This window comes from Nerophis lumbriciformis, linkage group LG26 (assembly GCF_033978685.3).
Source record: "Nerophis lumbriciformis linkage group LG26, RoL_Nlum_v2.1, whole genome shotgun sequence".
Lineage (NCBI taxonomy): Eukaryota > Metazoa > Chordata > Actinopteri > Syngnathiformes > Syngnathidae > Nerophis > Nerophis lumbriciformis.
This window is the reverse complement of record NC_084573.2, coordinates 34,745,001-34,758,497: the sequence shown is the minus strand read 5'-3', so window position 1 is coordinate 34,758,497 and position 13,497 is coordinate 34,745,001. Positions and strand designations below refer to the sequence as shown.

At 39.3% G+C, this 13,497-nt stretch overlaps 1 protein-coding gene across 1 annotated transcript in view; it reads right to left on the bottom strand.

Annotated features, from left to right (window-relative positions):
* The window catches only part of dtl (denticleless E3 ubiquitin protein ligase homolog (Drosophila)), a 34,640-nt gene extending 21,223 nt beyond the window's left edge, over window positions 1-13,417 (bottom strand). Inside the window, exons 1-5 of the mRNA XM_061986723.2 lie at window positions 13,194-13,417; window positions 4,419-4,556; window positions 4,242-4,334; window positions 4,099-4,160; window positions 636-756 (exon numbers count right to left, since the gene is read on the bottom strand). Of these exons, the coding sequence (XP_061842707.2) occupies window positions 636-756; window positions 4,099-4,160; window positions 4,242-4,334; window positions 4,419-4,556; window positions 13,194-13,245 (466 nt within the window). The 5' untranslated portion in view covers window positions 13,246-13,417. The remainder of the gene's footprint in view (window positions 1-635; window positions 757-4,098; window positions 4,161-4,241; window positions 4,335-4,418; window positions 4,557-13,193) is intronic.
* Window positions 13,418-13,497: the final 80 nt, after the last annotated feature.

Sequence of the window (13,497 nt, the reverse complement as noted above, 5' to 3'; positions counted from 1 at the left end):
GCAGATCAGTTGCCAGAATTTTACTGTAAAATTTACATTTCTTTTTTTACTGTAAATAAAAAAAACTGCATTTTTACAGTAAAAGTTTGCCACCTTAGCTGCCAGTTTTTTTTTTGTTTTTTTTTTACTGCAAATCAACAACTGCAGATTTTTCGGTGTATTACTGTGGTACTTTCACTTTAACTTAAATACCAATACGGCACCACAGTTTATTACAGTAAAAAAAAAGTACTGTTTTTTTAATTTAGAGGAAAAATGCTGTAAAAACCACAGTAAATTTCTCAATTTTACCATTGAATCTATTGCTACTTTCACATTGCACAATTTGATGGATAACTTGCTTTGAAATCATTATTATTAGTATTTATTTTTATTCCAAATTTTTTTTGAATGTTCGCTAATATATTTTTGCATAATTAGACAATATTTAAATTAGCAAAATTTGCGATGGCATGGAGTACATGTCGTTTTTTTTCTGCCAAAATAGAAAGAAAGAATACATTTAGTAAGAAAAGTTACAGCACTTTAATGATACAAATTATTTCCAGGATTTCGAGGGGCCAAATAAAATGAAGTAGCGGGCCTTGGGTTTGATACCTGTGATCTAATAGAATCCCACATTGTGTTCATAATACCTTTCTCCTCTGGAGCAAATGTGACAGATTTGAGGCTGCAGAGGTGGCCCTTAAAGCTGCCTAAAAGCTCCCCTGACTTGACGTCCCACAACCTGGCCATCTGGTCGCCTGCAGCAGTCACCTAGAATGACAACGTATTAAAACTGACTGTTATCGACGCAAAGTTGAAAAGCCAGCATCTGTGATGGTATGGGGGTGCATTAGTGCCCCAAGGCATGGGTAACTTACACATCCGTGAAGGCACCATTAATGCTGAAAGGTACATACAGCTTTTGGAACAACATATGCTGCCATCTAAGCGCCGTCTTTTTCATGGACGCCCCTGCTTATTTCAGCAAGACAATGCCAAGCCACATTCAGCACGTGTTACAACAGCGTAGCTTTGTAAAAAAAAAAAGAGTGCGGGTACTTTCCTGGCCCGCCTGCAGTCCAGACCTGTCTCCCATTGAAAATGTGTGGCGCGTTATGAAGCGTAAAATACGACAGTGGAGACCCCCGAACGACTGAAAAAAACTTTGTGTTTCAATGAGTTCCCAGCGAGAAGCAAAAAAACATGTCTTTGAACCTACCAAGAAGAAGGCTTGTAAAACTCCACTGTGTAGGGGGGGAAGCAACATGAAGGCGTCCTGTTTTCTTTCTTGTATTGTAATCAACAGAAAGATATTGTTTTAACCCAAGGACTACAAAGTGGAGAGAAGGCAGGATCTGCCCAAGTTCCAGACGACCTCTTTTTTGAACTCTTTTACAAACCTTTCTTGGAACTATTTTACGACCTTTTCTGTGAAGTGTTTACAAACCTTTTCTTTTTCTTTTGATCTGTTACGCAAAGGCAACGCTGTTTACGACCCACGTCCCTTTGAAAGCAGCTGTTGCCATGTGGTCAGGGAAGGTCCAAATAAAGGAGGAGGCGTACAATCTTTCGCCAGAGCGTGCCGAGACACTGTCCAAAAATACAGTGTCACGGCGTCTCTCCTCAAATTGAGCCAAATTGAATTCTGTCTCCGTTTAATTAGAGTAATTTTATCTGAGTTATCACAAAAACTTTGTGTTTCAATAGAGTTCCCAGCGAGAAGCAAAAGCAGTCTTCGAACCTACCAAGAAGGCTTGTAAAACTCCACTGTGTAGGGGGGGAAGCAACATGAAGGTGTCCTGTTTTCTTTCTTGTATTGTAATCAACAGAAATATATTGTTTTAACCCAAGGACTACAAAGTGGAGAGAAGGCAGGATCTGCCCAAGATCCAGACGACCTCTTTTTTGAACTCTTACAAACCTCTTTTTTGAACCTATTTTACAAACCTTTCCTGGAACTATTTTACGACCTTTTCTGTGAAGTGTTTACAAACCTTTTATTTTTCTTTTGATCTGTTAACCAAAGGCAACGCTGTTTACGACTAAGGCTGAAACGACGCGTCGACATAGTCGACGTCATCGGTTACGTAAATACGTCGACGCCGTTTTTGTGCGTCGCATATTTACGTCACTCTACTTTACTGTCATGGCGGAGCGCAAAGCAGACGATGCGAGCGAGGGGAAAAAAGCACGCCAAAAGTCGTCAAAAGTGTGGGAGTATTTCAATAAACGGCCTAATAATGTTGTTGTATGCACACTGTGTCGAGCGGAAATGGCCTATCGTAGCAGCACAACGGCTATGAACGAACATTTGAAAAGAAAACCCCCGACAGCGTTCTTGCCATCACCATCAACAAGTCAATCGTCCGCGTGCGTATACGTTGTCATTATTACACAAAAACATGAATGTGTCATTTGTATCTGCGTTGTAAATTCATAAACTAAAGCACCGTTTCGCTCTGAGAGGCGCGTTTGGCGTGCCTGTTCAGTGTTTACAAAGACGCGCTCCTCTTTAACGCTGTGGAGAGGCGGCGGCGGCGAGCGAGCGGCGAGGCGGGGCGCGCCGGGAGCGACACCGCAATCGTGCCCAGGTGCGCGATCCGCGCAGTTGGAAGAGAAAAGACTTTGTGTAAAATTAAAAGATTGTAAACCTGGCAAAGCCGTCTGGCGTTCAGTCTGTCGGTCCTGAAAGAACCCCACGGCACAAGACGTGTCACAAACGCTAACGTTAATTAGTTGTGCAAATACCTTTTACAACATTAACAGTTACATATACTATGTACAAACCAACAATTAACTTTCACTTTAATCATACTATCATTGTTGTGTTATTAAGCAAAATAAGCAATACTTTTACTTTTGTTGAAATGTTTACACTGTACACTTTTTTGTATTGGATGTTTAGCTTTATTTTTGCACATTTTAGCAAATAAGCAATACTTTTACTTTTGTTGAAATGTTTACACTTGTTACAGAATATTTCCGTTTTGCACTTTTTTGTATTGGATGTTTATCTTTATTTTTGCACATTTTAAAGCAAAATAAGCAATACTTTTACTTTTGAAATGCTTATACTATTCCAGAATATTAAGATTTGCACTGGATGTTTACTTTTATATTTGCACATTAAAAAGCAAATAAGCTACTTTTAATTTTGTTAAATGTTAAAAGTTTTAAATGTTTACATTGTTACAGAATATTTTGTCATGTTGTTGTCAATGTTGACTGAGTGGCCATACTTTTTTTTTTGTAAATAAAAGCCATGCCTTTTGAAAAAACTGGCCTACATTTATTTTTTCCTCTTCATTTTAAATAAAAAAAAAAAATCGGTAAAAGGAAAAATAATCTATAGATTAACCGATTAATCGAAAAAAATAATCTATAGATTAATCGATAGAAAAATAATCGTTAGCTGCAGCCCTATTTACGACCCACGTCCCTTTGGAAGCAGCTGTTGCCATGTGGTCAGGGAAAGTCCAAATAAAGGAGGAGGCGTACAATCTTTCGCCAGAGCATGCTGAGACACTGTACAAGGGTACAGTGTCACGGCGTCTCTCCTCAAATTGAGCCAAATTTAATTCTGTCTCTGTTTAATTCCTTGCTTCTTGTCTTGTTTAATAGATGTCATCAGTGTTTGAACCTGACACCGAGTATAGTACCGTTTTTGATTCATTAGTACCGCGATACATTACTAGTACCGGTATATCGTACCACCCTACTACTGAAGTATTGATATCTTTAGTTTATTTGGCCATCTTTATGCTTTAAAATGCTTGAATTAGGACCCATTTTTTAATATCAAAATAATCTGCGATGTGGTGAAGTTGAAATATTTGAAGCGCCGCATGGAGAGGGACGACTGTATTAGCTTTTGCCTCAATGTTGAACATGTATCAAAGTGTTTTTGAAAATGTTGACCGCAGGAATAATAGCTCCTACTGTTACAGCATCTAATGGGGATCTTAAACAATTGTATTTTATTTGCAGGTCAAATGTGACTTTTTTAATCCAGCAGATGCCGAACACAGTTTCAGTGCAGTGTCCATACAGGTAGTGAGTGTGCCATACACTCACTGAATACAGTATGTATGTAGTGAATACAGTAGGTCTTACCAATTGAGACTCCCCTGGTACCCATGCTATGTCAAAGACGGCGTTCTCATGAGCCAGCCATTCTGCAAGATTACACGCTCAACGTTAGACTCGTCCAAAAATGACGCAGCTACAAAAAAAAAAAAAAAAAGGTGTGTGTGTACCTTTAAGAAGTGGGTTTCCTCTGCCTTCTGTGTTGTAAATCCTAACAATGCCTTCTTCGTTAGCCACGGCAAGAACGTCCTGAGTCTCCCTTGCTGCGGGAGTGAGGGAGATGGATGTAGTTCAATAAATAACATTTGAATGTCGTGTCACCTGATTATAAAGAGCGAGAGCTCTACCCGAGGAGAAAGACAATCCGAACGGTGGTACAGAATCCCCAAGGTTCCCGTAGGAGACGTGTTCATCGTGGCAAACACACTGGTAGCCTTGCAGAAAGGACCCCAGAGGGTACTTGGGCCAGGGATGTGCAGGAAGGGCTAGGAGGAAACATGCATCATTATTATTATTATTATTAGGAATTGTGCAACATCCTGGATCATATTAATACTCTTTTGCTGCAATAGATGCATAAATCATTTGTACAATTCCTACTAACCTACAGTCGTACACTTGTAAAGAACATAATGTCATGGCTGTCTTGTTAGAATAATTATGTGTAAGTTATCACACAACTTTAGTATGCTTAAAGTCTGTTGCTATAGTTATTCGCTATTGTGCTCAAGCTGTACTTGTTCTATCTGTGCAAGGACAAAACTTCCTGCCTCAGCCGCAGATGTTATCTTTGTGTTAGGACTTCAAGGACCTCGACGAAGATAAGACGACAACACGCAGACGAAGCAGAGACAAGGCGAAATCACAAGGACCAGCACATTCCGTCACGTATTGTGCGTACTGGAGCTGCTTTGCATGATATGTGTGACCACTCCCTTTAGAGGCGGTCTCAGTGATGTTGACTGGGGAACTCCTGAATAAATAGAGGGACGCGGGAACTATACCTTAGAGCAGGGGTCGGCAACCCGCGGCTCCGGAGCCGTATGCGGCTCTTTGATCACTCTGATGCGGCTCAGCAGCTCACTTGCTGAACCCCCCAATTTTCCCGTGAGACTTCCGGATTTCAGTGCCTCTCGCAGAAAACTCCCGGGATTAATATTCAACGTTTTTCACCTTTACGGCTATTATAAGGGCATGCCATGATGGTACAACATTTGGCACCCTCTACAATTTTAACAGCGTGCCAGCCCAACACTTGTTATACAATATACATCTTCTGCTTGCACACGTACGTGACAGCAAGGCATACTTGGTCAACAGCCACACAGGTTACACTGACGGTGGCCATATAAAACAACTTTAACACTCTTACTAATAAGGCGCCACACTTTGAACCAAAACCAAACAAGAATGACAAACACATTTCGGGAGAACATCTGCACCTTAACACAACAGAACAAACACCCAGAATCCCATGCAGCCCTGACTCTTCCGGGCTACATTATACACCCCTGCTACCACCAAACCCCGCCCCCACCCCAACCCTGCTACCTCACACATCACCCCCCCCCCCTCCCCTCTCTCTGTGCGTCGGTTGAGGTGGGCGGGGTTTGGTAGCGGGGGGGGGGTGTATAATGTATCCCGGAAGAGTTAGGGCTGCATGGGATTCTGGGTATTTGTCCTGTTGTGTTTATGTTGTGTTACGGTGCAGATGTTCTCCCGGAATGTGTTTGTCATTCTTGTTTGGTTTTGGTTCAAAGTGTGGCGCATTATTAGTAAGAGTGTTAAAGTTGTTTTTTTATACCGCCACCGTCAGTGTGACCTGTGTGGTTGTTGACCAAGTATGCCTTGCTGTCACCAACTGAGCAAGCGGAAGCCCCATACAACGTGTTGCTGATCAAGCACGCTGGCTGTAGTGGGCGCTATATGCTGAACTATCACGGCACGCATGACCCTGAGACATTCATTTAAAACTCGCGTGCCGCAACAGCTTTCAAAATCCACATAAAGGTGTGGGCAGCGTGTCTGAGACCCCTGATTTATACATAGCACAAAGCATTAAAACAACTTTGTATGCAGTGATATTTCATTTAAAATTTCAAAAAAATTTTGCGGCTCCCATTGTTTTCTATAATTTGTAAAACTGGTCAAAATGGCTCTTTGACTGGTAAAGGTTGCCGACCCCTGCCTTAGAGCGTAGGGCGAGACTGTGACGAAGTGTGCAGATCCATGCGTTCTCCTCATGAGCTAAATTGAACTCTGTCTCTGCATGATTCCTTGCTTCTTGCCTGATTAATAGATGTCTTCAGTGTTTGAACCTGACATTTCTACAGCTCTTATTCTTTTGTGATAGAGTGATTGGAGCACATACTTGTTGGTCACAAAAAACATTCATGAAGTTTGCTTCTTTTATGAATTTATTATGGCTCTACTGAAAATGTGAGCAAATGTGCTGGGTCAAAAGTATACATACAGCAATGTTAGTATTTGCTTACATGTCCCTTGGCAGGTTTACCTGCAATAAGGCACTTTTGGTAGCCATCCACAAGCTTCTGCTTGACCACTTGACCACTCCTCTTGACAAAATTGGTGCAATTTAGCTAAATGTGTTGGTTTTCTGACATGGACTTGTTTCTTCAGCATTGGCCATTCCAAAACCTTAATTCTAGCCTGATTTAGCCACCCTTTTACCACTTTTGACGTGTGTTTGGGGTCATTGTCCTGTTGGAAAACCCAACTGCGCCCAAGACCCAACCTCCGGGCTGATGATTTTAGCTTGTCCTGAAGAATTTGGAGGTAATCCTCCTTTTTTATTGTCCCATTTACTCTCTGTAAAGCACCAGTTTTATTGGCAGCAAAACAGGCCCAGAGCATAATAATACCACCACCATGCTTGACGGTAGGAATGGTGTTCCTGGGATTGAAGGCCTCACCTTGAGTTGAGTTGAGTTTGAGTTTATTTGGAACATGCAAGCATACAGCATGATACATCACAATTTCCGGTTTCTCTTTTCAACATGTTCGAAAAGGAGTAGGAAGAAGCAGAGCTTATTTAATCCTACCCCGTTTCTTTTACATAACAGTTGCTAAAACGTTTGTTCACTTCCTGTTCGCAATTTATTCACATTATACTCCATAAGTATTCACAATAAAAATAAATAATAATAGGTGAAGTAAGTTATATATCATATGATGAGATAAGTAAGATTATTTTGAGAAAGAAAGAATACCCAATACCCAAACATATTGCTGGGTATTGTGGCCAAACAGCTAAATGTTTTGTTTCATCTGACCACAGAACTTTCCTCCAGAACATGGATGTCAAACTCTGGCCCGCGGGCCAAATTTGACACTTTAACACTGTTAGAAATATACTCCACACTGTGAATCCACACCAAACCAGAACCCTTTGCAGCACTAACTCTTCCGGGACGCTACAAGGTGTGTGTGTGTGGGGGGGGAGGAGTTTTGGTGGTAGCGGGGGTGTATTTTGTAGCGTCCGGGAAGAGTTAGTGCTGCAAAGGCTTCTGGGTATTTGTTCTGTTGTGTTACGGTGCAGATGTTCTCCTGAAATGTGTTTGTCATTCTTGTTTGGTGTGGATTCCCAGTGTGGCGTATATTTCTAACAGTGTTAAAGTTTTTTATACTGGCACCCTCAGTGTAACTTGTATCGCTGTTGATGAAGTATGCGTTGCATTCGCTCTTGTGACTGGGTCTGAACGATGTTAGAATGGATGAAAAGCGGACGTGGCGATAGCTCCTAGAGTACATTAAAGGTGAATTTGTTCAACCTTGGCCCGCGGCTTTGTTCAGTTTTAAATTTTGGCCCACTCTCTATTTGAGTTTGACACCCCTGCTCCAGAAGGTCTTATCTTTGTCCATGTGATGTCAGATGAAACAAACACATGTCAAAAGTGGTAAAAAGAATGGCTAAATCGGGCGAGAATGAAGGTTTTAGAATGGCCTTCCCAAAGTCCTGACTTAAACGTGTGGACAATGCTGAAGAAACAAGTCCATGTCAGAAAAGCAACACATTTAGCTGTGGTCAGATGAAACAAATAATTGAGCTGTTTGGCCACAATACCCAGCAATATGTTTGGGTATTGGGTATTCTTTCATTCTCAAAATAATCTTACTTATCTCATCATATGAAATATAACTTACTTCACCAATTATTATTTATTTTTTATTGTGATTATTATGGAGTATAATGTGAATAAATTGAGAACAGGAAGTGAACAAACGTTTTAGCAACTGTTATGTAAAAGAAACGGGGTAGGATTAAATAAGCTCTGCTTCTTCCTACTCCTTTTCGAACATGTTGAAAAGAGAAACCGGAAATTGTGATGTATCATGCTGTATGCTTGCATGTTCCAAATAAACTCAAACTCAACTCAAGGTGAGGCCTTTAATCCCAGGAACACCACACCTACCGTCAAGCATGGTGGTGGTAGTATTATGCTCTGGGCCTGTTTTGCTGCCAATAAAACTGGTGCTTTACAGAGAGTAAATGGGACAATAATAAAAGGAGGATTACCTCCAAATTCTTCAGGACAAGCTAAAATCATCAGTTGGGCGCAGTTGGGTGTTCCAACAATACAATGACCCCAAACACACGTCAAAAGTGGTAAAGGAACGGCTAAATCAGGCTAGAATTAAGGTTTTGGAATGGCCAATGCTGTGGACAATGCTGAAGAAACAAGTCCATGTCAGAAAACCAACACATTTAGCTAAATTGCACCAATTTTGTCAAGAGGAGTGGTCAAAAATTCAAGCAGAAGCTTGTGGATGGCTACCAAAAGCGCCTTATTGCAGTGAAACTTGCAGAGTGTGAGAGTCCAGTCCATAGTGGATCTAGTTAATAGTGTGATAGTCCAGTCCATAATGGATCGAACATTATAGTGTGAGAGTCCAGTCCATAGTGGATCTAACATAATAGTGTGAGAGTTCAGTCCATAGTGGATCTAACAAAATAGTGAGAGTCCAGTCCATAGTGGATCTAACATAATAGTGAGAGTCCAGTCCATAGTGGATCTAACATAATAGTGTGAGAGTCCAGTCCATAGTGGATCTAACAAAATAGTGAGAGTCCAGTCCATAGTGGATCTAACATAATAGTGAGAGTCCAGTCCATAGTGGATCTAACATAATAGTGAGAGTCCAGTCCGTAGTGGATCTAACATAATAGTGTGAGAGTCCAGTCCATAGTGGATCTAACATAATAGTGAGAGTCCAGTCCATAGTGGATCTAACATAATAGTGAGAGTCCAGTCCATAGTGGATCTAACATAATAGTGTGAAAGTCCAGTCCATAGTGGATCTAGTGAATAGTGTGAGAGTCCAGTCCATAGTGGATCTAACATAATAGTGGTAAAGGAATGGCTAAATCAGGCTAGAATTAAGGTTTTGGAATGGCCAATGCTGTGGACAATGCTGAAGAAACAAGTCCCTGTCAGAAAAGCAACACATTTAGCTAAATTGCACCAATTTGGTCAAGAGGAGTGGTCAAAAATTCAAGCAGAAGCTTGTGGATGGCTACCAAAAGCGCCTTATTGCAGTGAAACTTGCAGAGTGTGAGAGTCCAGTCCATAGTGGATCTAGTTAATAGTGTGATAGTCCAGTCCATAATGGATCGAACATTATAGTGTGAGAGTCCAGTCCATAGTGGATCTAACATAATAGTGTGAGAGTCCAGTCCATAGTGGATCTAACAAAATAGTGAGAGTCCAGTCCATAGTGGATCTAACATAATAGTGAGAGTCCAGTCCATAGTGGATCTAGTTAATAGTGTGATAGTCCAGTCCATAATGGATCGAAAATTATAGTGTGAGAGTCCAGTCCATAGTGGATCTAACATAATAGTGTGAGAGTCCAGTCCATAGTGGATCTAACAAAATAGTGAGAGTCCAGTCCATAGTGGATCTAACATAATAGTGAGAGTCCAGTCCATAATGGATCTAGTTAATAGTGTGATAGTCCAGTTCATAATGGATCGAACATTATAGTGTGAGAGTCCAGTCCATAGTGGATCTAACATAATAGTGTGAGAGTCCAGTCCATAGTGGATCTAACAAAATAGTGAGAGTCCAGTCCATAGTGGATCTAACATAATAGTGAGAGTCCAGTCCATAGTGGATCTAACATAATAGTGTGAGAGTCCAGTCCATAGTGGATCTAACATAATAGTGTGAAAGTCCAGTCCATAGTGTATCTAGTGAATAGTGTGAGAGTCCAGTCCATAGTGGATCTAACATAATAGTGAGAATCCTGTCCATAGTGGATCTAACATAATAGTGTGAGAGTCCAGTCCATAGTGGATCTAACAAAATAGTGAGAGTCCAGTCCATAGTGGATCTAACATAATAGTGAGAGTCCAGTCCATAGTGGATCTAACATAATAGTGTGAGAGTCCAGTCCATAGTGGATCTAACATAATAGTGAGAGTCCAGTCCATAGTGGATCTAACATAATAGTGTGAAAGTCCAGTCCATAGTGGATCTAGTGAATAGTGTGAGAGTCCAGTCCATAGTGGATCTAACATAATAGTGGTAAAGGAATGGCTAAATCAGGCTAGAATTAAGGTTTTGGAATGGCCAATGCTGTGGACAATGCTGAAGAAACAAGTCCATGTCAGAAAAGCAACACATTTAGCTAAATTGCACCAATTATGTCAAGAGGAGTGGTCAAAAATTCAAGCAGAAGCTTGTGGATGGCTACCAAAAGCGCCTTATTGCAGTGAAACTTGCCAAGGACATGTAAGCAAATATTAACATTGACCCAGCACATTTGCGCACATTTCCAGTAGACACATAATAAATTCATAAAAGAAGCAAACTTCATGAATGTTTTTTGTGACCAACAAGTATGTGCTCCAATCACTCTATCACTAAAAAAAGTTGTAGAAATGATTGTAAACTCAAGAGTTGAGTTGAGTTTGAGTTTATTTCGAACATGCAAGTATACAACATGATACATCACAATCTCCAGTTTCTCTTTTCAATATGTTGGAAAAGGAGTAGGAAGAAGCAGAGCTTATTTAATCCTACCCCTTTTCTTTTACATAACAGTTGCTAAAACTTTTGTTCACTTCCTGTTCTCAATTTATTCACAATATACTCCATAAGTAATCACAATAAAATAAGTAAATAAATAATAATTGGTGAAGTAAGTTACATTTCATATGTTGAGATAAGTAAGATTATTTTGTGAGTGAAAGAATGAAAGAATGGATGAGTTAAATAAATTCAGAATGTTTATCATGGTTCTTCTTCTTTGTACTTTGTAAACACTTTAAGTTTGAAGAGTTTCTTGAAGTGGATCATATTAGTACATTGTTTGATTGCTTTGCTTAATCCATTCCATCATTTAATTCCACATACTGATATACTGAAGGTCTTAAGTGTTGTACGTGCATACAAATGTTTTAAATTACATTTCTCCCTAAGATTATATTTCTCCTCTTTTTTTTGAGAAGAATTGTTGTATATTCTTGGGTAGCAGGTTATAGTTTGCTTTGTGTATAATTTTAGCTGTTTGCAAATTCACTATGTCGTAGAATTTCAGAATCTTTGATTCAATAAATAAAGGATTTGTGTGTTCTCTATATCCAACATTATGTATTATTCTAACTGATCTTTTTTGTAACACCGTTAATGAATGAAGTGTACTTTTGTAATTATTTCCCCATATTTCTGCACAATAACTCAGATATGGTAACACTAGTGAGCAGTAGAGAATATGAAGTGATTTTTTGTCTAGAACATGTTTTGCTTTATTCATTATTGACGTGTTTCTTGCTACTTTATGTTGTATATTTTTTACGTGAGATTTCCAGTTCAATTTATCATCAATCATTATACCTAGAAATTTGGTTTCATTTACTCTTTCAATTTCTATTCCGTCTATTTGTATTTGTGTTTGACTTTCTCTTCTACTGTTACCAAGTAGCATTATTTTAGTTTTACTGAGATTCAACGATAGTCTGTTTTTGTCAAACCATCTTTTTAATTTGTTAATTTCTTCTGTTATTATTTGTAGTATCTTCTGTGTGTTCTCTCCTGAACAAAACGCTGTTGTATCATCCGCAAATAATACTAACTTTAAATCTTTTGTAACTTTACAAATGTCATTTATATATAGATTGAATAATTTAGGTCCTAGTATTGATCCCTGAGGTACACCACAGGATATATTTAGCGTTGTAGACGTGTGTTCGCCTACCTTCACGTATTGTTTCCTGTTCATTAGATAACTTCTTATCCAGTTTAAGACTAACCCTCTGATGCCATATCGTTCTAGTTTTTTGATTAAAATATTGTGATTAATTGTGTCAAATGCTTTAGTTAGATCCATAAAAACTGCTGCCGCACATTTTTTTATTATCTATAGCATTGGTAATTTCTTCTGTAATTTCAATTAAAGCCATCGAAGTTGAAACATTAGCTCTGTATCCATATTGATTTTCTTCGAGTATTCTATTTTTATTTATGAAACTCTCAAATCTGTTATTGAACAGTTTTTCAATGATTTTAGAAAATTGTGGAAGTAAGGAAACAGGTCTATAGTTTGTAAATTGATGTTTGTCGCCAGTCTTGTAAATTGGTGCAACTTTAGCTATTTTCATTTTGTTTGGAAATGTACCTGTTTGAAATGATAGGTTACTAATATACATTAATGGTCCTGAGATCTCTTCAATAACCTTTTTTATCGTTTCCATATCAATTTCATTACAATCAGTTGAAGTCTTGGATTTACATTTTTTCACGATTGTAACTATTTCCTCCTGTGTCACATTACTGAGGAACAAGACAGCCATGATATGATGTTCTTTACAAGTGTATGCAAACTTGTGACCATGACTGTATGTGCGATTGCTTTTTACCAGTTCTTTAGGCCAGTAGTGTTTAAGTTGCACCCTAGTTAAGTCAGCTTAGGGCCTGCTCCAAAATGTCAATGATATTGCATTCAAATGGAAATTTCGGGTCGACTTAAACCAATAAAGCAGGACAAACCTGATTTATTATTCGATTAAACTGGATTGTGCAATACATTTAATACCAAACAAAATGCCATTGAATAGGAAGCATCTTTTCTAAGAGACAAAAAGCTCTGTTAAAACTCACCATTCTGCCTTTGTCTCCCGAGACGTCTGTCAACAATTGAACGGAAAAGCATTCCCGTGCTTTAGATCGATCCAAAAATATATATTTGACGAGAAATATTGCATTTACCGGTGGCGGGTAGTTGCTCGGTGTTACTATTATGGCTCTTCTTTCCCGCGAACAGAAGGCTTGCGCGTGGGGGCAAATTCCCCGCTAAACTTGCAAGGTGGGCTTCTATTGGTCAAAAGAGACTTTTCCGCTATAAGGCAACTTCCGTTTCCGCTTATTCAGCGCCTGTTGACTTTCAAAATAAAATACCTCCCTT